Genomic DNA, 25,727 nt, shown 5'->3' with positions numbered 1-25,727 from the left:
GTTGCAGGTTTGCAGGCTTCCAGCGCGGTCAGCAGTCGATTCCTTGGCAGAAGGTGAAGAGAGAGGTGCAGAGGAACTCGGATGAGCTCTTGCATTCGTTATCTAAAGTTTCCCCAGAGACAGAGACCCTAAATAGCCAGAAAAGAGGGTTTGGCTACTTAGGAGAGAGGCTAGGCTACTAACACCTGAAGGAGCCTATCAGAAGGAGTCTCTGACGTCACCTGGTGGCACTGGCCACTCAGAGCAGTCCAGTGTGCCAGCAGCACCTCTGTTTCCAAGATGGCAGAGGTCTGGAGCACACTGGCGGAGCTCTGGACACCTCCCAGGGGAGGTGCAGGTCAGGGGAGTGGTCACTCCCCTTTCCTTTGTCCAGTTTCGTGCCAGAGCAGGGCTAAGGGGTCCCCTGAACCGGTGTAGACTGGCTTATGCAGAATTGGGCACCTCTGTGCCCAACAAAGCATTTCCAGAGGCTGGGGGAGGCTACTCCTCCCCTGCCTTCACACCATTTTCCAAAGGGAGAGGGTGTCACACCCTCTCTCAGAGGAAGTTCTTTGTTCTGCCATCCTGGGCCAGGCCTGGCTGGACCCCAGGAGGGCAGATGCCTGTCTGAGGGGTTGGCAGCAGCAGCAGCTGCAGTGAAACCCCAGGAAGGGCAGTTTGGCAGTACCAGGGTCTGTGCTACAGACCACTGGGATCATGGGATTGTGCCAACTATGCCAGGATGGCATAGAGGGGGCAATTCCATGATCATAGACATGTTACATGGCCATATTCGGAGTTACCATTGTGAAGCTACATATAGGTAGTGACCTATATGTAGTGCACGCGTGTAATGGTGTCCCCGCACTCACAAAGTTCAGGGAATTGGCTCTGAACAATGTGGGGGCACCTTGGCTAGTGCCAGGGTGCCCTCACACTAAGTAACTTTGCACCTAACCTTTACCAGGTAAAGGTTAGACATATAGGTGACTTATAAGTTACTTAAGTGCAGTGTAAAATGGCTGTGAAATAACGTGGATGTTATTTCACTCAGGCTGCAGTGGCAGGCCTGTGTAAGAATTGTCAGAGCTCCCTATGTGTGGCAAAAGAAATGCTGCAGCCCATAGGGATCTCCTGGAACCCCAATACCCTGGGTACCTCAGTACCATATACTAGGGAATTATAAGGGTGTTCCAGTAAGCCAATGTAAATTGGTAAAAATGGTCACTAGCCTGTTAGTGACAATTTGGAAAGAAATGAGAGAGCATAACCACTGAGGTTCTGATTAGCAGAGCCTCAGTGAGACAGTTAGTCACTACACAGGTAACACATTCAGGCACACTTATGAGCACTGGGGCCCTGGGTTACCAGGGTCCCAGTGACACATACAACTAAAACAACATATATACAGTGAAAAATGGGGGTAACATGCCAGGCAAGATGGTACTTTCCTACAGCGACCCCTCCCCATCTCATGGTGAGATCTGATTGGCTGCCAACACGTCAACAACGAAGTGTTGGCTGAAGCCAAGTCCCACAAAAAAGGAATTAAAAAAAGACAAAAGGACACCCTGACCCGCTCAGCAGTTACATTTCTGAAAAAAAAAACTGTGCATGGCGAGGACCACAGCGGATTCCCACATGCCAAAGCAATTCCCATTCAAGGCTTGAATAAATGTGATTACATCAACCCCATCCTGATGGAACTCTATTGGCTCCCCCTGCCATGAACAAAATAGTGTAACATAATAGACTGGATAAATATGCCTTCTTAAAAAAAAACCAATGGGGTAGAAGGTATGGAACAACTATTGAGCCACAGGTGGATCTAGGAGAACCCACTTTAATAGATCAGATGCATGCCAAGAGATATAAAATCCACCTTAGAATCTAGAATTGACTGTCTGTTGAGATGTCTCTTATGTACGCAGACGTTTGTAATGTAACTGACAAGGTGAGATCAGTGGAAAAGAACATTGGCACACTGAATGCTGAAGTAGCAACACTAAAATCAATGGTGTCCATGCTTAAAAAGGACACAGCTGTCCTGCAGACTTGCATTGAGGATGCAATGACCCACTTGCGGCGAAATAGCACATGCATGGCAGTGGAATCTAAGGGTGTGAAGGGCCTCAATGTCGACCTATTTGTGGACGGGCATATCATGAATCATCTTAACCCGCAGTGTCTTTCCAGGTTCTTCTTGTAGAGTGCACTCATGGGGCTTCGGTCATCCCTTCCGGGCCAGGACAGCCACCTCAGACAATACTAGCCAAGATACTCAACAGATATTCAACTATCAGGAGTATGACCTTCTTTGACTGGAAGGACTGAATGTGTTGTATCACACCAATGACTTCCAATACCGCTTACAACTTGCCCAATGCGAGTACCACAACCTGGCTACTAACAGAGCCCATATCCATCACAGAGCCGGGCAGGGGAGAGTTCATGAAGTTGGCAACAAGGCAGGGAAATTATTGGCCTGGCTGAGGAGGAGGGAGGAATAGGAGACTTGGGTAGAAGAGATACAAATTGGGACGGATGGGACAACAACTATATAATGGTTGTATTGCAGACAGGTTTGTTTGCAATTAGTCACTTACACACATCGGAACCGATCAGTACCACAGAGATACAGGCCTTCCTCCCAGAAAATCCACTCCCTCAGCTCTCTGATGCCGACAAAGTGGCACTGGATGCCCCTCTGACACTGATGGAGATAAAGGAGGCTATAAAGATCCCTATAACTTGGCAAGGCCCAAGGTCCTACCGAGCTACCGATCAAGGTGTTCAAATGTATGGCAAGCACAGTTTCTCACCACCTCCTCCAAAAGTAAGAAGGGGCACTCGCACGGTAGTCTAGTAATAAAGACTCACTTGGCAACAACAGTGGTGGTCCAAAAGGCTAGCAAATCAATAATCAATGCTCTTCCTACAGACCTCCCTCTCTCCTGAACGGTGAGATAAAAATACTGGCCAAGGTATTAGTAAATCGTCTATCACACGTAATCATGACCCATGTACATTCGGACAAGTCTGGCTTTATGCCGGGTAGGACTACTAGGATGAATCTCTGACGACTACACAGCAGCCATGCCCTGACTGCCACCTCAGTGTCCCCGGCAGCAGTAGTATCCTTGGACGTGTCAAATGTGTTTGATTCTATTGAATGGCCCTATTTATTCAAAGTGCTAGAGATGATGAATCTAGGTCCATGCTACATGCGACGAGTGCATTTACTGTATAGAGACCCACTACTGTATGTCAAAGTCAATGGTGAATACTCAGTTACATTCCAACTCTGTACTAGACCAGGATTGCCTTTCCCCCCCCTCTTTTTGCCCAGATGCTGGAACCACTGACAGACTGGGTGAGAGTCGATCCACTGATACAGGGTCTGCCATGGACAACACATTGGGAGGAGAAAATCTCCCTCTACTCAGACAACATTGGGAATTAGAGTGGGCTTCCCATAAACTGGTCAAAATCCATGGTTTACCCTCTCATGAACTGGAAGCCAACTCAGCAGATCAAATTCTGGGAGGTCTTCTAATATTTAGGAATTCACAATACCCACTCATATGAGAACTTTAAGGACAACTTATATGGCATACTGGAAAAAATGTAAAAGTGATGCAGTGCACTGCACTAGCAGGCAGTAGAGCTCTCTCTGCTGAGAAGGACAGCTTTACATAAAATGATAGTGCTGCCAAAGTTCTTTCATGATTTACAAATATGCCTTATGTTATCCCCGAAAGCTTTATCTAAAGTGTTGATCGAGAACTGTGACGGCTATTATGGAACAGTTGAATGCCGAGAATTGATCTATCTAAACTCACTCAGGGACTGAATGAAAGTAGGCTAGCAATCCCAGACATTAGGAGGTATTACTAGGCTGCCCAATTGGTCACTGTCAATGACTGTGTTTTTGCAGACTAGAGGGAGACCTCCATGAAAGGGGATAAGGCCCTCATGGGGACAGGAGGACAAAAAATTGCACTTTATCGGAGAAAGAGTAGACCGTGTTGGTCGGCCATTATTACAGTAGTACTTCAAGAGTGGGACAGGGTGCTCAGGCAGACTGAGTGGTACACGATCATAACAGGGAGCACCTCATTAAGGGACTCATGGAGACACACTGAGGTACAGGGAATGTCAGGCTTTCAGAACTGTAACCTAATAGGAATCAGTGCCCTAGGGGATGTGTGGGCAGGGGTGAATGTGAAGGGATACCAAGTGCTTAGGAAAGAATACATGATGCTGGAGGGTGAGGTCGTTCGCTACTTCCACCTTCTACATGCCTTGTCTAGAGACATCCTGGAAGGCACTCAGATACCGGAGGACAATCTACTGGAGGATAGAATAAATACAGAACCCCTGAGATAAGGGGCAACATTATTAATCTATGAAAAGCTCATGAATAACATACCTGATGCCTTGGAGGCTCTGAGGGGGCTGTGGGAGAGGGACCTATGTGAGTTCATTGACGACAAATTGACAGAAAGGCATTGTCTGAGCCAAGAGAAGAGTCAATTAAGACAAGACTTTGTCTTTTCCAATGAAACGTACTACATAGAATCTAGTACACTAGAGTGCTGTTGGCTGGGATTGGTAGAGCAGATAGGGATGACTGCCTCTGGGTCTCTGGGCACGTTAGCACCATCATACATACATTGTCGGACTGCCCCGCCCTGCGGCCGTACTGGCAGTGTGAGACACAAGCTTTGGCCCGGGTTACCCCCAACCCTCGAGGGAAGGCACTGTGACCTAAGAGCATAGAATGAGTGTGGGATGAGCGTGGGATGATCAGGAGGGTACCAGATGCCAGCACCATCTCTGTAATTTAGGACCTGTGGTGGCCCGATGTAATGCTGCACGACTGAGGGGTTTTCAAACACTGCCACACTGAAGGACAACGGACTATGGACATGGACGGGTGCGTGAAAGCTGAGCATGAAGAGAGCAGATGTCTGTCCAAATTCCAAGAGATCTGCGGCAAATGGCAGACGTACGATCGTGTCAAAGTACTATGTATGTAACAAAACCCCAGGAGTATATGGTCGACCTCGTAACATCTTTTTGGTGGAATAATTGGTATCTATTACACTGCACCACTTGCAAGGCTACTGTTGAAAGTCAATGCACTAATATAACTGTTGTTTAATTTGCGCACTGGGTCAAGCTTCACACTGCACAGGAAGTATTGATTGGCTTGTTTTGTCCTACTGATTAAAAATACTTAAAAAATAAATTCATAATAAAAATAAAATATCTGTACAGGATTAGTTACTCATGAATGGAAAAGGAAAACTTAAGAGCTCTTGTGTTGTCAAAGTGGACGCATTCCACCTGAGTCGCTTTAAGCCAATCAAAATTGTTTAACAAACAGCAATTTGCATGCTGGGTGTTTTATGTAGACAAATAATAAAAAACAAAGGTAAAAATCCTAGAATGCAAAGCAGTGTTACATTAAAAAGAAATCCTATTGGCTCAGGCTGAACGCCTCACACACAACAGTGAATCACTTCACAGCCCAATGTCTCCAAAGTATTAATTGTATATCTGTTCACAGAAGGATTCCCAAGATGGTTGCTTTGCCCTGAGCACAGGAAGGAGTCAGGTACAGTTTGTGGGAAAAAATATGCTGTGACCCCAACAACCCTGGAACCCCCAGCTGCACACCAAGCACCACAACAATTATCTTCCCCACATTGACCATAACACCTAGAGATTGACTGGCTGTAAGGTATGCGAGTATTATTCCCCTATGATAGGGGCCAGTGGTGTCGCTGTTCCTGCTTATCCTTTGTATTCTGGGACTTGTAGTTTTACTTTTTCCATCATAAATCCAAGATTATAAACTTCAGAGCAAAAAGAAAAAAAACAAAAAGCCTCAGTGACCATCTCATATACGATGAGGCTTAAAACCTTCACTCTGCCAGTCACCGAGCCTTCTCTGGAGAGGAGGTTCCAAGGTTGCTACAACGTGGTGTGTACAAACAGCGGCCACCATTCCTGTGATTGCACCTTGGTTCATGAAAATCTCTTTAACGTGATACTAGAGATCAAAACCACATTCATAGCAGGTCACACAAAACGGTACAACCAATGTCACACTCTTCGCATCAATACTATAGTGATAATGGCCAAATATAGGTCCGGTTACAAACTACTATATCAGAGGACCTTTCACAGCGTGTATGCCACCACAAACCATGTGTTGGACCTGCCACATATGTAGAATTGGTGCTTACAATAATGCTGCTATTGTAATAAAGGCCCAGTCAGGATCTTTAGATAGGATAGGTCACTTCTTCACTGCTGTAGTAAGCAGGTCCTGTTAAAATGTGCATATCACAACAGTAATACTGCTGCGGATAAACCCAGCAGTGTACATTAAGCAAACAGCACTTTTCTCATGTACTTAACAAACCCTATGCACATAGCACTTTACTACACATCCCTCAAGTTACTGTAGACAAATAAATGTTTCCAAATACACTGGGGTGTCTGACTGAGAGGTGGAGATTTAAGACCTGGTATGATGATGAGAATTGATTGTGATGGCAGTGCCGAGTTCTTTGGGCCATTGTCTAAACAGATGAAGGAGGGGGCCCATTTTTAGGGTTGAAACTGCGGGCACATGCGCTTGCGCATCCGTCTCGCATGCGAGACTCTGTTGTGTTCAGTAAAGGGCTTGGAGCCCGAATGTTGCTCACCATCTGTTGGTTTGCTTGGCACTCTTCTTTACAGCCTCGTAATCCGTCAAGGAACGTCAGGCATAATTTCCATTCCTCAGTGTGGAGCAGGGATCAAGCACTAATTGATTTCAACTTGATTAGTGCCCGTCCACTGCTCCTGGTGTCTTGAGGTACTATTTTGTTCTAACTTCCAGTGTCCCGCAAATAGAAAGCTTGTGACTGGCAAAACGTGCCCCGCAGGACGAACAAAATTGCAAAGTTTCCCTCGGGTGCCGTGGACATAACGGTTACGTCCTGGGCAGCACCGCTCGGGTGCCCAGGGCGTAACCGTTACGTCTAGACAGGGGCCCACGGGGAAGCGCTAGAGCTCCCCGAGGGCCTAGCACCCCCCTCCCCTGGACAGGGGTGGACGAGGAAACACTTTCCCTTCCACCCCCGCCCCCTTCCCTGACCCCTGTGGCGTCTGATGACTTCAGCACGCGATCACGCACTGACCTCATCAGAGGCTGCACTCACCTCACTGGAAGCTCAGCTTCCAGCGCGGATCGGTGGAGAAATGCAAAAGCATTTCTCCTCCGATCACATGTAGGGGGCGAGAGAGGCAAGAAAGGAGGGGAAAGGCCTTTCCTCTCCTTTCATGTCTCTCTCAGCATTTCTGCTGCCCGATCGCGATGCGATCGGGCAGCAGAAATGCCACTAGACACCAGGGAATTTTTTCGTTTTGTTTATGGCATAAGGGGAGTGGGCCCCTTGGGCAAGGGCCGCTCCCCGGGGGGCAATTTATTTTTAGCCCATTTCTGCCCCCCCTGGGGGCAGATCGGCCTATTATAAGTAGGCCGATCTGCTCCCAGGCGGGGCAGAAACGGCTAGACACCAGGGATCATTTTTTTTTTTTGTTTTATGTATGTAGGGAGCGACCCCTTAGGCAAAGGTTGCTCTCTTGGGGGCAATTTTACTTTTAGGCCATTTCTGCCCCCACTGGGGGCAGATCAGCCTATTTTTATTTGTCCAATCTGCCCCCCAGGGGGGCAAAAACAACTAGGGATTTTTTTTTATACTTGTGCATAAGGGGAGCAGCCCCTGGGGCAAGGGCCGCTCCCCAGGGGGGCAATTTATTTTTAGGCCATCGGCCTATTATAATTAGGCCGAACTGCCCCCGGGGGGGCAGAACCCCCTTGGCACCAGGGATATATTTTTCTTTTTTTATGTTTACTTTTTTTACATATATATATGGGAAGTGGCCCCTTAGGCAAGGGTTGCTCCACTGGAGGGCAAATTGTCTTCAGGCCATTTCTGCCCCTTTGGGGGCGGATCGGCCTATAAACCACTAGACACCAGGGATTATTTTTTTTTCCGTCAATTTCATGCAAGGGGGGCTACCCCTTAGGCAAGGGTCGTTCCCCTGGGGGGCAAATTTATTTTAGGCCATTTCTGCCCCCCTTGGGGGCAGATCGGTCTATTTTTATTAAACCACTTAGGCACCAGGGATTGGTTAAGGTAAAAGTAGGTAAATGGGGGACAATGACACCTGAGAGAAGCAGTCTAATAGGGCTAGAGTTTAAGTTTTTAGGATCAGCTGAAAAGTAAGAATGAGAACCAAGGGTCGAAGGAGGCCAAGACGCCTGCTACTTGGGAAAGGCACCAAAGCAGGATTACTTGGTGTGCAGTGAAAGAACCTGCCCCCGATTTCCAGAAGAGCTATTTCTCTTCAGTAGCATGAGTTGCTATCGGAATACAGAAGATGAAGGATGCTGTGGTTTGGGATTGCATATACAGTTACACATTCCCTCAAAAAAATACCAGTGTAAACAAACTAGGGACTTGTGATGTAAAATACACTTTGATGAAATAAGTGTTCGGAATCATAACCATAAATTGTATGATGCCCTGTAACAATTAATAATTGTGCTCACTTACTTAAACCAACACAAAAAAAAAAACAAGAAAAACAATTTCTGAGAAAAGAAGTACTCACCAATGCTGACATGGTCAACTATACTGTCAACATCCTGCAGACCCCACTTTTTGTACGCCAGTGGTGGAGGTTGGACATTCTCATTGCCGGACGCTGCAGCTGCAGAAGGTATGCACCAATGGTCAAAAAATGAAATTAATGTTCAAACTACGAGAACAATGAATATACTGAGTCACATTGGCTGAGAACTCACTTGAAATGTATTGAGTTTTTTTTTTTTTAACTCTGTTTTATTAAATTTTGTTCGCAAAAACAACAGATGAAGCAAAACAAAGTGCAGCGCATATCAGTGCGAGAAATCATAGGGTGTACACCACCCCAGAGTCAAGGAAGAGGCGTGAATTATACAACCTGAGCAATGCCAAGCAGTACAACATTGGATACTACCCAACCTCCCTTGCAAAGAATTTGCTGAGTAACCAATTCCTCATAATACCATAAATACAACATCATGATAATACCACAGTTGGTTGTCACATCTTCCGAACCATACAACAACCCAAGCATCAGCCCTCAGCTTCAGTGCTGCGATCAGAACTGGACTCCTCCGATCCCAAGAGGCGTTCCATTAATGTCCCCCAAGCCATTGTATCTCCTAGGCCACCCTCCTCCTTAAGTGTTCTCACATTCTGCTCTTCAGCAGCTCCCCACTCCAGTACATCCCGGGTCCAGCAAGGAATAGTAAGACACCGAACACTCATCCAGCCTATAGCCACTCTACGTATAGCCAGTACCAATGCAAGCTGTGCGAGTCTATGTGGGATATGCTTGCCTTTTGATCTACGCATCACACCTAAAAGACAGGTCAGTGGTGTCGCGTCGAGCCCTAATCCCGTTACCCTTTCTGTTATCCGGACCACCTCCCGCCAGAAGTGTTGCACCTCCCTACAGGACCAAGCCATGTGGAGAAAGGTCACACCCATCTCCCCACATCTAGGACACCCAACCACCTTAGTCTGGTCAATCTTATTAAGGCGGGCAGGCGTGAGATACACACAGTGAACAAAGCTAAAATGTAAGAGCTTAAATCTGTTATTACAGGAGACAGTGCGCACCAACGATAGAGCCATATCCCATTCCGCATCCTCCAAAGGGTCCTCCAGTTCTCGATCCCATGCCCTATGCGCCACACACTCCAAACCCAGTTGATCCCCCCCGGAACGCTTTATAAAAACGGGTAATCTAGTGAGATTCCCCCCCCCCCCTCCCCCCCCAGTTTATCAATCCGTTCAAGGAGGAGCCATCGGAAATCCAGACCAACTCTCTCGAGCCACACTACTGCAAAAACTGCCCAGGGCTCAGTCCAAACGTATCTTGCGCCTCCTGAAAGGAGATAAACTCCCCATTGGGATATAAATCACCCGCTAATAAGCAACCTCCCGCTCTCCAAGGATCCATTGACATTTCAGTGTCCATATTCCTAAAAGGGGCTAAATCCCAGACCTTCAACTCCCTATCAAAAAGAGCACAGCAAATCACTTTCTTGACTGCCTGCTCCCAGATCCATGCAGTGGTTTTAACCAGGTAAGGGACAGCAGCCTCTGAATGACCTCACGGCATCAAGGCATGCACCAATTCCTCTCCTCCCATTATACCCGACAAAAAGTTGTTTCTCCCAGTTATCAACGGAGACATCCACTTAGCAGCATGTTGCTGGTGTGCCGCATAACAGTGACTGATATTTGGAACAGCCAACCCTCTGTCCACCATCTCCCTCTGCAGTGTGGACAGGGCCACTTTACTACGACGCCCGGTCCAGACCAATGAGATCAACAAGCTATCCAGCCGTCTGAAAAGTAGAGCCGCGAACGGAAATAAAGAGTTCTGCACAAGATAGAGGCACTGCAGCAAAAACACCATCTTTGCCATTGCCGCCCCCCTCATAACCGAAAGAGGCAGGCTATTCCAAAATGAGACAGAACGCTCCAACCCAGTCACAACCCACTCAACATTGTGCTTCAAATGCACCTCCACCGAATGAGTGACCCAGATGCCCAGGTATCTAAAACTTTCTATCTCCCACCTGAACCCCACCCCGGCAAATCCTCCAACAGAGCACCACTTAAGGACCCCAAGGGAAACAGAAGCGACTTTCTCCTATTTACCCAAAGCCCAGACATAAATTCGCAACAAGAGAGGCACCGAAAGTCCTGGCTCCCGTAGCTATAACAACGCATCATCAGCATACAGAGAGACAATGTGAGTGACACCCCAAGGCGCCTGTTCCCCACAAAGCCAAACCGACAGTGGCTCCACCGCCAAGGCAAAAAGAAGCGGGGAGAGAGGGCAGTCCTCCCGATTATCCAGGAGTCAGAAAGCTCCCCGCCCGCCCGCCCGGACACGCGCAGTAGGTGCAGTATACAGCAAATGAACCCAAGAGCAGAAATGAGGGCCAAATCCCATTCCTCGCAGCACTGCCAGTAAGTAGCCCAACTCAACCGTGTCAAACGTCTTCTCTAGGTCCAACGGCACCAGCGCTAAGTCTTCCCCAACACCCATAGTTTCATGCAAGACATGTGTTAAACGACATAAATTATGAGTCGTGCTACGTCCAGGTATGAAACCACATTGAACTTTGTGCACCAATCCCTGAATCACTCCACGTAGCCGAGTAGCCAGTATTTTACATAGAATCTTTATATTGCTATTCAGCATAGTAAGCGGGCGATAAGAAGAAGGGTCACAAAAGTCCCCACCAGGCTTAAGCATTAGACAGACGATGCCCTGACATGGATTCCGGAAGCATACCCCGCACCGAGCCTCCTTAAACACCTCCAACAACTTCTCTCTCAGCTGTGAGGAAAAAGTTTGGTACAGCTCAATTGGGAATCCATCCCCACCTGGGAATTTAGCCTTCGAGAGCGCCTCCACAGCCGCCGTCACTTCCTCCACCGTTATCTTGGCATCTAGACTCTCCATATACTACAGTTCCAGCCGCGGCAAACACATGCAGCGCAGAAACCCTTCTAAATCAGAATCTGATACCGGTACTCCGGCGCAGGACACACTCCGCAAGTGTGCCACCAAAACTCGAAAGATGTCCCCCCGATTAGTGACCTGCACACCATCAGCGTCCCTGATGCGCAGAATGGGAGGAAATTCAACCTTCCGCCTAAGGATCCACGCTAGTAATTTACCAGACTTATCACCTTCCCTATGAAGGTGCTGTCTATATGATCTGAGGTGAACTTATCTAATGTCTCCCAGCAGCTACTAACCTTCTTATACAAGCTGAGCTGTTCGGGGTCTATCTCCCCAGTTAATTCTACACGATGTTGCATTTCCTCCAGCTCCTTCTCAGAACTGGAAAGCTTCTGCTCCTTCTGCTTGCGGACACCACAGACCGTGCCTATACAGACCCTTCTCAACACAGCCTTCAGGGCCTCCGATTCCACTCCCCGGGAGTCTGTCATCCCCCAATTGTGATCCATATAATCTTCAAGGGCCACAGCTATTTTCTCACGACAGCACTCATCCATCAGAAAATTTGTAGGCATGCGCCAACTGCGTCTCACTTCCGTATCAGATCCCCACTGCATTTGCAGCAGCACTGGTGCATGATCAGATAAAAACTTCCCCAGATACCTGATGTCACTCACCTGTGAACAAGTGAGACCACCCAAGAGGAAACGGTCCAGACAACTATATGTATTATGCATCTTAGAGTGACAAGTGTATTCCCTGCTCGCCGGATGTAGTTCCCTCCATCCATCCCAAAGCCCCAAATTGTGCATGACCTCCGTGAGAGACCTCACCATCAAAGGCTTGGTACCCAATTTAGAGGGATTACGACCCCTTTCCCCACCCAAAATACAAGTGTAATCACCTGCCCATATTAGGGGTTCTCCAACACCCTCCCCCAGGGCCTCGGGAATATTATCAAAGAGAGCTCGGTCATCCACATTAGGCGCATAAGTATTGAGAACAGTAAGAGGCAACCCGTCCATCATGCCCTGCACAAGTATGTATCTCCCATCTACATCCGCTTCACTGTAGGTATGCACAAACGGGACACCTGGCGCGATCCAGACCATCACACCCCTGGCATAGGAGGAGTAGGACGAGGAGAACACCTGCCCCCGCCACTTCTTAGCCAATTTCTGCAACTCCTCCTCCATCAAATGCGTCTCCTGAAGACAGGCTATATGAATCTTATGCCGCCTTAGGAAAGAGTGCACCCTGTTATGCATAGTATATGTTTTCAACCCCCTGACATTCCATGTCAGTGTGTTAAGCTGTCTCCCCATGTAAATGGTGCAAAAACCCTACCCCTTGCACGTCTCCTCCCGCCTCCTTCCTCCAGAATAGAGAAAAAGCAGAATAAGTCTACACATCATGTCCCACACTTATCCACGCGCTGCTGATACAACCCACAACCACATGCACAAATACACTAAATAAAAAATCCCAACCCCCGAGAACCCACCCCGGATAAACAGTAAAACAGCAAACTCAAAACATACTGTAGATCCATGTGTATGTATGCTGCCAGGACAAGAGCCTAATCCCCAACAACCCACTCCCTACCTCAACAGTGGAAGTGAACACCCCCCATCCCGTTAACAGAAATCAATGTGCCCAGGAATCTTATCAGTTATAGGCAACGACAAGCACATTCCCCCCCTATTGTTATTAATCAGCACCATGCAATGCCCCCTGACATCCATGCACCTCACAGTGCCCAAGACCCCAGACCACCCAGAGCGCACCCCTCAGACACAAGCACAAATCCCCAGGGCTCCCATTTAGACAGCACTAACAAGAAGCAAACAGTATCAAGTATCAACAGAAACCGATTCCATTTGTGCGTCCAATGGCTCAGTACTCTCATCAGTTATCTCAGGCACCACAACAGCCATGGTACCGTCCTGTTGAATTTCGACTCTGCCATCGGAACCAGCAGTTCCCTGAGCAGAGATCCAAGTCTGGCTCTCCCCACGCTTCCTCCAGTCTGTATCAACCACACCAGAAGTACGAGCAGCCCCCCTGGAGGGACTCGCAGAGCGTCCCGTGCCTGCCTTGTCCCATATCTCCAACCATCTCCATACCTCAGGATGTTCAAAGAAGTGCGACTTGCCCCCGGAAAGCACCTTTACCCGCACCGGGAATAGCAACATATATATGATATTCATGGCACGTACCTTCGCCCTCACCTCCAGAAAACCTTTCCTGGGGGTCTGGACCTTGTTTGTGTAGTCCGGGTAGCTAGAGATCTTGCTATTTTTGAAGACAGCCCTATCAGTCTCTCGGGCAGCCTGCAGGATACTGTCTCTATCTTTATAATTCAAGAGGCACGCGATGATGGCCCTCGGAGGCGCCCCAGGCATAGGAGGGGCGACCAAAGCTCTGTGCGCTCGCTCCACCACAAACACCCTAGACAGACCCTCAGGGTTCAGCACATCCGTGATCCACCGTTCCACATAGCCCTCCACTGAGGAACCCTCCGCCCGCTCCGGAAACCCCAAGAGGCGCACGTTGTTCCTACGGGATCTGCCTTCCGAGTCCTCCAGCCTAGCCTCCAACATCCCGACCGTGGAAGTAACCTGTGCCATCTGCTTGCGTAGAGTGGATACCTCCACCAATAGGTCCACAATGGACCCCTCCGCCACCTTGACCTTATCAGAAACCTTACGAATGTCCGTCCGAAGAAGGTTTACCTCCACAGCCACAGCCTCAATCTTCCCCTCGAGGACCACACGGGAGCCCTGTATTGCAGCCAGTAGCTCAGCGTGAAAGGGCTCCTGAGCGTGGGCGGGCACCTCTGGAACCCCTCCAGGGCCCCCCACACGAGTCTGGCGCTGCGACCCCGGGGCGGGCGTAGTATATTGCTCCACAGTATTCCCCTGTGAGGCAGTGGACTGCTGATGCCTCCCCATCTCACCGACCAGTCAATAACAGTAAATGCAGTTCCACAGTACCTTATTCCAAGGATGCAGCAGTATACAGTCCAAGGCCACACTCCCAAACAGGGTGGCTCAGGCATCAGGTCCCCAAGGGCCCAGAGTGACTAACCATAAAGCCACAGCACATAGGGCATCCCAGGTCCAGGGGACAGAAGGCACAGCAGAGGCTCCCCACAGCAGGGCGGTCATCACACACTCTAATGGGTTCCACAGATAGGGCCGAAAGTGCACCCCTCCAGGCAGCTCACCAGCAGGGCATCCCGCCCTCCTAACCAGGGCCGCAGTCCAATCCACCAGAGAGAGCACCCAGGCCCTGTTCCAAAACTGCCCTGCCAGCACCCCCTCAGCACCTCCAAATTGCGCCCATCCAGCATCAATCCGGACCCCAGCAGGATCAAGGCCCTGAGCCGCAGGAACCTCCCCGGCTCTGCAGGGGGCCCGCACACGACAGGCAGCCACCCGCGAGAAGCGGAAAAACAGCATCCACCCAAAATGACAGATTCCAATGCAGGCCCCCCTATCACAATCTGGGGGGGGGTGCAAAACAGCTGTCATCCCCAGAAATGGGGCACAAAGTCCGCCGAGTGAGGGGCACAGTATAGGCCCTCCTGCGCTCCGTCCAGCTGCGATCCTCGTGGCCCAGTACAGACCCACCAGAAGTACGGGATCCGGGGGGTGTGGGGAAGCCCCAAAAATGCCGCCAAACAGGAGCCGCTGCCCTCACGCCACCGAACCGTGCCAACGGGGGGGAGCTCCAAACCCCCAGAGCAGAACAGGATTACTTGCAGGTCGGCCATCTTGCCAGGCCCGCCCCAAAATTTATTGGTTTATTACTTTGAGCTTTTGACTAAAATCATACTTGCTAGAAAGTGTGTGTTTCTCATAGATCATATTTGCACACGCAAAGGGCCGGCTTTTGGGCGGTGAGAGCGGTGCAACCGCACCGGGCACTGACCTCAGGGGGGGCGCTGTGTTTAGTAATAACATCCGAAACTTGCAATTTAAAAGCACCTGCTGAAAAGTTCCTTGTGCGCGTTTAGAAACAATTAAAATGTCAAGATACCGCTTGTGATTAATGTTCCTGCTAGGGAGAGAGATGGGAGTTTTGCCCAGTGGCAGCTTTGACTCAACATAAAGTAGTACAGAGGCTTAATATGCCTGCTGCAAAAAACAGAACTAAGGGGCATATTTAAGAAAACTGGTGCTGCACACAGAGAACTTTTCTTGCACCCCTTAGCGCACCCCTAACGCCACCATGTGTGCATCATATTTAAAATACGGTGCGCCATCGCAGTAGCTAGGGGACTAGAGTCAGAAGCGTTTACGCTAGTCTGGCGCTTTGCAGGATTAGCGCCACAAATTTTGATGCTAATCTTGCAAAGCACCCAGAGGCCCATTGTAACCAATGGAAGCCTCCTTTTAATGCCTGCTGTGAGCAGGCGTTAAAAGTGCAGGGAAAAAAATGATGCAAAGAAATCTAACAGATTTTGGGGCCGCGGAAGCACCGCCAACAGGCTGGCGGTGCTTCCTGGGCCATTCTGACCGCCGCGGTCAGAAAAGGGGAACCGGCGGTTTCCCGCCGGTTTTCCCCTGGCCCAGGGAATCCTCCATGGCGGCGCTGCTTGCAGCACCGCCATGGGGATTCCGACCCCCTTCCCACCACCCTGTTCCTGGCGGTTGTTACCGCCAGGAACAGGATGGCGGGAACGGGTGTCGTGGGGCCCCTGGGGGCCCCTGCACTGCCCATGCCACTGGCATGGTCAGTGCAGGGGCCCCCTAACAGGGCCCCATAATGATTTTCAGTGTCTGCTTTGCAGACACTGAAAATCGCGACGGGTGCCACTGCACCCGGCGCACACCAGCAACTCCGCCGGCTCCATTCGGAGCCGGCTTCATCGTTGCTGGGTCTTTCCCGGTGGGCCGGCGGGTGGCCTTTTGGCGGTCGCACGCCAGCCCAGCGGGAAAGCCGGAATGGCCACTGCGGTCTTTTGACCGCGGTGCGGTCATTCGGTGGTTCCCGCCAGGCGAGCGGCTACCGCCACCCGCCGCGGTTGGATTGACCGCCTTTGTCTGCTGTATTTCTTTCGCTTCTCTTTTTCTGCCCCATCCACTTTCTCTCCTGACACCTAGTTATCAATGAAGCAACGGGTTCAGTGGAACCTGGGCCTAGAGATCTACGGACCTCATTCAACTTTAATTACTGCTGCATTTTCCTACCGAAAATCGAGGCAACCTTTTTCCTTTCGTACTCCAGGGCCTGTGACAACGTTACTACGCCACTTGTCCTCTCCATTTTTACTCCCAACTCACTCTTTCCTTTCATCCTCCAATCCATCCCAAATTATATTTTTGTTATGGTGTTTTCAGCATTACACTTGAATGCCAAAGGTTTGTTTCTGATAAAGATTTATATGATAATTGTGTATGTATAATTGTGTAAGATAGAGGAAGAAGGTAAATGGAAGTGTTTTAGTTAAATGTTGGGCCACTGGAATCATATGGCAAGAAATGATGAAATAATGAGGCAGGGTTGACTAATTTATGTGGCAAGAAATGTCCAGTTATGAATTTACAATGCCAACAGCTCTACCTCAAGAAAATGCAAGACCTATTGCATTGTAAATGCTTGTTTTTATTGCTGGTGCGACAGGAGGCAATAAGAAGGACATGAGGGGGATGGAGGGAACAATGACAACATAAGTTGTGAGGAAAAATGGGTTATGATGCAGCCAGCACTGGCTCTGTCATGTCGCTTTATTCTGTTTATTGCAGGGTTGGAGGAGGGAGGCAACACGGCTATAGTAGGAGGCAACAGAGGGTGGGAGGGCAGTCAACAGGTTGGGAGAGAGGATGAGTCGGGGTGCAGTATGGACAACGAGGAGAGTGAGTGGCTGGGTGCAAGCACATGGACAAAGGAGGGCAGGAAAGGAGAAAGTTGACGACAACGGAGGGCTGACAGCAACCAACAACACGGACAACAACAGATATACGGAATGTGGGAAAGTCACAATCAACAGCAAAAACAACAACGGAAGGCAGGAGGGTGGGTGAGAGCAAGTAACAAGGACAACAATGGAGAGGGGAGTGTGTGAGGGGGCAAGCAATGTATGAGGGAGGAACACGGAGGAGGGGAGAAGTATACAAAGAAGCCAGCTGAAAAAGACACACTCTTATAGAGTGCTTAAACACAAAGAAAAAAGTAGCGGACAAAGTGAAGGCTACATCCCTAGATGAAGTGATGGCTGCCTAAACCTTTTGCTTGACAACACCAATGCTTCAATAATCTCCATACCCAATAAGTACTCATGGTTGTCCTTCAAGTAAAGCAATTACTGAGATGAGGCGGGTTGAGGCAAGGGCATACTAGCTTCTTTTGCTGCTTTAATATGCAAAAGTTGCAGTATTTAAGAAGAATGGCCCAGCTAGGCCACAAAGAGGGCCAGTCTTCAGATCACTCACTCAATAAGACTATTTTGGCCCTATTGGTGTTCCTGCTAGTATAGTAGCTACAGGTGAGAAGGGGACAAGGGTGCCACTCTCAGTAATCTACCCTTCAGTTTTATACTTAGTACATACAATTTCTGCAAAGGTAACCAACTCCTTCTTAATAATTATCTTCGCACCTGTAGATTACCACTCCCACTCTCCAAGTCCCCAGGGAGTTTCAATTACTCAGTGACTTGTAAAGAAGTACCAGTAATATTAGAAGTGACTGAGAATATTCTCTCTCTCCCAAGTCAATGAAAGGATTACTCAAACCAGTCACGAAGGAGATGTGTTTCTGCATTCCTTTACTAGTTCTTCAAAAGGAAACCAAGACGCTTAAGAGTATGTTTTCCTAAGAAACTTAACTGAAATATTTGAAAACAGTGGTTGAATGGGGAAAGAAAGGCACATAAGGAGTGAGGTGTTGGAGAGTATTTATACCACACACATTCCTCCCTTTGTAAATGCAGTAATGGCTAGGGTATGTTATGTATTGCTCTCTTACACACAACTCCAAATGTCTGAGAAACTAATACCAACTCCCTAATAAAGTAAAATGCTTGGTTGCATTAACATAATTGCTACGTAGGGTATCAAGCAAGAAATGCTTGTTGTAGGTATGGTTAACTCTTCACTAAATATACTAATAATATACACTTGTGACAACCTATGGAAAATATATGCATACTCTGCACCTTTAGAAGCCAGCAGTAATTTATATCTATGTAAGGTTTATTTACCTGGACATGAATATTAACAGATTTTGTACTCTCATTTCAAAATCAACAAACAATAGCTTTAAAAATATGGCTCTTAGATTTTAATAAATGCCATCTACACATCCTGTTTCACAAGTTTCAGATTGGATAATATGCCTCTGACACACTTAAACTGGGCCAAGGCATCCAGGAAATTATTGGCCAAGGCATCAAGGAAATTTTAAGAGGAAGAAACAATCAGCATAGAATATCAAACTCAAATGTCTGCTGCAATTTCAGCCTGTCGAGAGTTTTTGTTTCCTAACTACATCATGCCACGTTATCAGAATATAAAAGAATGGATGTCATATGAATAACATTTTCTGCTTGCAGAGTACAGTGTCTTAGACTGCAGTATTGTGGAGTGCAATGTCGCATTGTGCTCTGGCGTAAAGCAAAGTGGTGTAGAGTGTTGCAGAGTAGAGTGCTTTGGCGAGCAGTGGCAGAGTGTTGTAGAGTAGAGTATAGTGGCGTAGAAAGCAGTGGTGCAGAGTAGTTGGCATAGAGTTCAGTGGCATAATGCACTGGTTTACAGTAAAGTGGTGTAGAAAACATTGGGTAGAGTGCAGTGGTGTAGAGTAGCATAGAGTAGAGTGGTGCAGAGTAAAATGTTGTAGAGTGGTGCAGAATAAAGCAGATTGACAGAGTGCAGTGGCATAGAGTAGATTGTTTCAGAGTAGAGTTAAGTGGCGTGGAGTGGTGTAACAGAGTGAAGTGGCGTAAAGTAGAGTGCTGCAGTGTAGAGAGGAGTCGCCTAGACTGGAGTGGTGTAGATTGCAGTGGCAAAGAGTGCAATGGTGCATAGTAAAGTAGAGGGCATTGGCATAGAGTAGAGTGGTGCAGAGTAGAGCAGTATACAGTAAATTGCTATAGAGTGCAGTGCTGTAGAGAGCAGTGCTGCACAGTAGATTAAAGTGGTTTAGAGTGCAGTGACTTGAGTGGCATCGAGTACTGTGTTGCAGTGGCGCAGAGTAGAATGGCGTAGAGTTCAGTGGCGGACAGTGCAGTGTTGCAGAGTTGTGTTGTAGAGTGCAGTGGTGTGGAGTGGGCAGAGTAAAATGGCATAAAGAGCACAGGAATAGAGTACAGTGGTGCAGAGTCAAGTATAGTGGCATACAGTGCAGTAGTGCAGAGTGTACTGGTTTTGAGTGCAGTGGTGCAGTGTGCATCAGTATAGAGTGCAGTGGTGCAGAGTGTAGTGCCATGGAGTGTCAGAGTGGAATAGTGCTGAGTGGAATAAAATGTCGTACAGTACAGTAGCACAGAGTAGTGAGACGTAGAGTGCAGTGGTGCAGAAAGGAGAAATGCAGACAAGTGGTGTACAGTGCATTGGCGTAGAGTGCAGAAGAGTGGCGTAGCATGGTGCAGAGTGGAGTGGCATAGAGAGCAGAAGTGCAGGTTAGAGTGGAATAAGGTTCAGTGGCGAACAGTGCAGTGCTGTATAGTACAGTGGCATGGCATAGAGTGGAGCAGTGCAGAGTAGGGTGCAGTGATGTAGAGTGGAGTGATGCAGAGAAGAGTGGCGTAGAGAGTAGTGGCGTAAAGTGCACTGGCATAGATTAGCGTGGTGCAGAGTACAGTGCAGTGGCGTAAAGAGCAGTGACATACAGTAGAGTGCGTTGACTTCAGTCGCACAGAGTGCAGTGTTGCGGAGTATACTGCAGTAGAATGAAATGGTGTATAGTAGAGAAGTGCGTTGGCGTAGAGTACAATGGAGTAGAGTGGTGTAGAGTACAGTGGAGTAGAGCAGTGGTTCCCAACCTGTGGTCAGAGGACCCTTGGGAACTCCGCGAAGCCACCTCAGGAGGTCAACGACTGCTTAGAAAATTAAATAATATTAGCAGATTAATAAAGTATATATGAATAAAGTGGCTAAATGTACAACTGAAAATTCCAAAATGTACTGTAAATGTCAAAGAATTTGAAATTGGAGGCTACAAATTAAATTAGTATCCTCAGGCTGATTTGTGGGAGTAGTGGTAGTGCATCAAGCAGAATATAGTAAGGATGTGGTGTGGCTTCAATTGAAACCATCCATATAAAATTAAAAAATATATATTTATATTTGTTTGCAAATAAATAAAATGTGTTATAATTTGTGTATGTGTTTGATGAATGCTTATTTCTGTATTTCTAGGGTATTGTTTTGTGGATCAAATCATTGACAATGTTTAGGCCGGGCATTCCGGCTTTCAGTAATAATTCAGTGGGGGTCCCTGGGTTCCAGTAATGATAAAGTGGGGGTCCATAAAAGTCAAAAGGTAAAGAACCACTGGCATAAAGAGCAATGGCGCACAGTACAGTTGTGTAAAGTAGAACAGAGTTGCGTAGAATGCTCTGACGTAGAGTACAATGATGTAGAGTGCAATGGCACAGATTGTTGCAGAGTAGAATATAGTGGCGTAGAGTGCAGTGGTGCATACTAGATTTGTGATAGTGCAGTGGTTAGAGTAGGGCATAGTGGCGTACAGTGGTACAGGGTACAGTAAAGTGAAGCAGAGTGGAATGGTGCAGTGTAGATTGCAGTGGCACAGAGCTGAGTGGAGTGCCGCTGAGTAGACTGTTTCAGAGTAGAGTGAAGTGGCATAGAGTGGAATGGTGCCAGGTACAGTGGAGTGGTGCAGGGTAGAGTGCAGTGGCATAGAATGCAGTGGTGCAGAGTAGATTAGAGTGACGTGGAGTGGATGGCATGGACTGCCTAGGCATAGAGTAGAGTGATGCAGAATAGAGAGGTGTAGAGTAAAGTAGTGTAGAGTAGAATGGTGCAGAATACAGTGCAGTGACAGTGTGGAGTGCAGGAAAGTGGAGTGGGGAACTGTGTGGTGGTGCAGAGTAGAGTCATTGGAGTGGCACAGAGTAGAGTGGAGTGGAGTGGGGTAAAGTGGAGTATGCACAGTGTGGTAGTTCATTGCCATTACAGATAACACATCTTTGAATTGAAATGACCATTTAACTTGTACAGACAAAGTTTTACTGATTAAAGTATACAGCCCACAAACGATAATGTGTGGAAATGTCATCACCTAGTGTATTGATTTGTTTTGATGGCTATAAAATATTTGTTTCCACTACACTTCAGATTAACCAGAATTACCCCCAGTACTCAGCATGATTGTGACGTAAATCCCCTCACTTTGAAGCCAGAGAAAGAAAAGTAAACACCAAGATCCCTCGAAGAAAGAGCCTGACATTTGCCCTCTATCTTTGAATGCACAGCAAATCTGGCAAGTTAAAAACAAGATTCAAAGGCCTGTTTACAGAAAGGGAGTACTCAGAAGGATGCTGTAAATAAGGTCGAGGCAATGTAAGGGACAAACTCAAGCTGGACAGCCTAAAACAAACAAAGCCAGCAAACAGAAAGAAAGAAAATGTGAGTGCAAACCAGAAAGCCAATTGTAAGCAATGGGTGGAATGTATTCCTGTGGAAGCTTTCAGAATGTGCCTCAGATGTTAGCAAATCAGACAGCTGGGCTGTCTGGTAGACTTCGACCTAAAAAGTCAGGGGAAGTGACCTGAGCATGTGGCTGCTGTCAAGTACCCAATGAGTTGTCAGGGCAAGCACAAAGACGCAGAAGCTGCATTAGGACATGCATAAAATTTTAGGAAAGCACACTGGGTCTGGTGATAATTCTTAATGAACACCAGGCTGAGTTACTGTTGCATGGAATGGTGGCGCAATGGGACCTGGCAGAAAAGACTCGCCCCCTGGATGTTATTTCAGATGAGAATGAGACCCATGCTTCGATACACAAGCTGTAGCACTAACACACACATACATCAGAAATGCATTTACATTCCTGAGACTTACCTCTTGCTACTTGATTTCGACAAGCGCGCAGCGACTGGAATAAACTGAAGCCGTCGATGGTGACAACTGCAGCTGGATACAGGATGCTCAACTCTTCATGCTGTGTAAACAAAAACAAAAAAACACAAAGCATGTACAATGAATTCACCATGTTTGCACAAACATCTACGGTATAGCACCGGCACTGAGGCACAAGCTAGCAGAGACATACATGTGAGGGCAGTACACTGAGTGCTATACACTGGGTAATATTTACACTTGTTACAGACAGAACCTTAGAAAACAGACATGTGGTGAAGGACTGAATAAAAACAAGGTACTATTGTTACTTTTATGAGAGTTCCTTTTTACCTTGTGGTAAAAATAATGATCACCACTGTACACACCACCTCTGTGCCCATTAGCATCAATTGTTTGAAACCATTTTACTCCAAGGGCTGACACTTTGCCTCCCACTGGCTAGCACTTGCATCTCACCCCAACTGTCTTCTTTAGTGCCAGGGTGCCCTACTGGAGGGATCAATAGCGCTTTACAGATCTACTTCAGTTAATCTAAGCTCCATATAGCTGTAGCTGCAAAAACGTTCTTTCAGTCTTCCTAACAGGTCCAGGGAGGGGTGAAATGTGAAGCATTATGTAACAGTCAGAATTTTAAATTCAGCTTTCTGAGTTAATTAAGTATAAAGTGTTCATGGGAGATGTTGTGAAGATGTAACCTGTGTTTAATATGCAACTGTGAAATATTTTACATATTTCATGGTCCCCTGTGAAATATTGTTTTTTATATCACTGTATTTGGTAAGGATACTCACGGCAGACCAGAATACCCAGGGATTCCTAAACTGCACAAACATCCTGCTGCAACACTGGTGCCCTTTTCTGGAATCTTTTTGGCTCTTTGATGTATTTTCTCTGTTATTTTTGAGTGCACATCCTGAGACTGTGTGCATAAATCTAGCTACAAGCCTTGTTCTTATCCATGGCTCTTGGCTCTAAAGGGCACACCACAAACAGTGTGGCCTCAAACCTCACCCTATCTACTGTGCACATAATGTGGTTCCCTTGGGGCATAGCTGCTTTGACTACCTTGTAATCGTTCTGTTGCTTATTGCCCTTTTACACAACTGAAAACCAGGAGTGGTAAAAAGGTGGTCTAAGGCTACACATGGAAAACTATATAAACATTAGGTATACTGTTGTCCTGTCCTTTAATAGGTTGACTCTGTCTTCTAGTGCTGGAATAGTAATAGTAAGGCTTTGTCAGTTGTTTTGCAATTCTTCCTCCTTTTTTAAGTACTTGTACAAACCCAAAGATGTGCTAGTAGACATATCACAAGCACAAATTAGGTGATCAGGTACACAGACAAGGTAACATGCTTAGTCAAATTACCCTATCACTCTCACTTCAGCGCCTCTTTCCAGCAGCACTTTATCCCATAAGCCTTCCCTGTCTAGCAATTCCAAGCCTCTGTGCCATTTTTAATATAGTCTGTGCTGTTGGATGGTGGATTTTCTCGAAGGTGCTGTCCCCGTGAACTCCCATTCAGGTTCTAATCTGAGGAACAAGAACATCCTAGATTTGTGCCAGCTTTCCTTGACATGCCGTTACCATTACTATGATTTAAGGAAGCAAATGCCACCTTCTAACACCCTTTTTCCTGTCACTAAAGCAACAAGCTCCATATAACTTATCCAGACAACATCGATGTCTTCAGAAATACTGGGAAGGAGCACTTGGTGCACACCAAAAAGTGTTGGCTATTACAGGCAGCAAAAGTGACTATCAAGGCAAATAATTCTAAAGTTGATCAAACTTCTGAGGTCTATCTCTGGTACCAGATGGAGGTGAGCAGTGGGAAGATTTGACCTTTGGAGGCCAAAATCTATGCTATACTGGACTTGGACATCTCCACCACATAGACCCAAATGAGAGTCTTCCTCAGTCTCACAGGATATTACAGAAGCATTGCTTCCATCTATGAGACCATAGTCTCCACTTCGACAGGACTCACTTCCAAGGATCAGTCCAACAATGCTCTCTGGACAAGGAGTGTAAAAGGACGTTTAGGGAGCTTAAGCAGACATTTTACAAAGCAACTGTGCTGAAGCATCCAGACTATGGTTGGCCCTTCAGAACTGGGCTTTAATTAAGCATAAATGCTCCACTATGGTGTGGCATCATGCCTTACATACTTGGGATGAAGATTACTGTCCAAACGAGCCACAGACTGCTCAAGTGGCTGACGGAAATGAAAATGAAAACGCTAGACTTCTCCAGTCATCAATCTCTCTGTAAGTGATGGACTGTGAAGCACGAGGCAGAGACAAGTCATGAATACGCAGATGGCCTTTCTAGCCCACATAACTAATCACATGACTAGTCTCTACTAGGCAATCTGGGGGTGGGGGGGAGAAGGGGATTGAGGGGTGTTTTGATTTTGGGACAAAGTTCCCCTGCATGGCTAGTAAAAGCTGAGTCATCATGCCCTGATAAGCCCAGTTTTCTCCGCAACTGAAATTGACAATCATGTGAGACTACTTGAGATACTTAATGTTTTTCCATTGACTCTCATCATCAGAGCAGAGTTCTAAGGCTGGGGGAGTCCCCAAGTGTAGCCCCATCCTGAGTATGGGTGAATAGCACCCCAACACAGGCTATGAAGTGTCGGACAACAGATTTGTAGTTTTCTGTACCTGAAGCCTTCCATTTGGTTATCCCCAGTTTCCATAATTGGGGTCCCTGCTTTTGCCACGTGTACATAGCAGGTTTTAGAGTGGCTGTGTGTGTGTTGTCCATGTCTAATTGATGGATGGTGGAGTCCATTTGGACCATGTACATGTACTGCATAAGGTGGTTGATTTGGTTTAGAAAGGCTGGATATGTTAATGCATAGGACATGCCTGCATGCACAAGCAGCTTCCAAAATTGTTCTCCCCTCACATGGTAAGTGTGGAATGGCCAGTAGCCCAATTTTTTGTTTAGTGTAGCGTCTACTTGAGTGCAACATATTGAACCCCTATTTTCCTGGGTTGTTGGTCTCCAAGGCAACAAGAACAAAATAGGAGAGCTATCTGAACTGGAACCCACATATCTCTCTGAGCAGACCAAACTGG

At 47.3% G+C, this 25,727-nt stretch overlaps 1 protein-coding gene across 3 annotated transcripts in view; it reads right to left on the bottom strand.

Annotated features, from left to right (window-relative positions):
- The window catches only part of RAB3GAP2 (RAB3 GTPase activating non-catalytic protein subunit 2), a 695,385-nt gene that overhangs the window by 437,215 nt on the left and 232,443 nt on the right, over positions 1-25,727 (bottom strand). For all 3 annotated transcript variants that reach the window (XM_069233869.1, XM_069233867.1, XM_069233868.1), the window contains 2 exons: positions 22,614-22,713; positions 8,659-8,757 (listed from right to left, as the gene is read on the bottom strand). In XM_069233869.1, coding sequence (XP_069089970.1) covers positions 8,659-8,757; positions 22,614-22,713 — 199 coding nt within the window. The remainder of the gene's footprint in view (positions 1-8,658; positions 8,758-22,613; positions 22,714-25,727) is intronic.

Source organism: Pleurodeles waltl, chromosome 5 (genome assembly GCF_031143425.1).
Source record: "Pleurodeles waltl isolate 20211129_DDA chromosome 5, aPleWal1.hap1.20221129, whole genome shotgun sequence".
In the NCBI taxonomy this organism is placed as follows: Eukaryota; Metazoa; Chordata; class Amphibia; order Caudata; family Salamandridae; genus Pleurodeles; species Pleurodeles waltl.
Note: the sequence above shows the minus strand (reverse complement) of the source record. Positions and strands in the feature narration are given on the sequence as shown.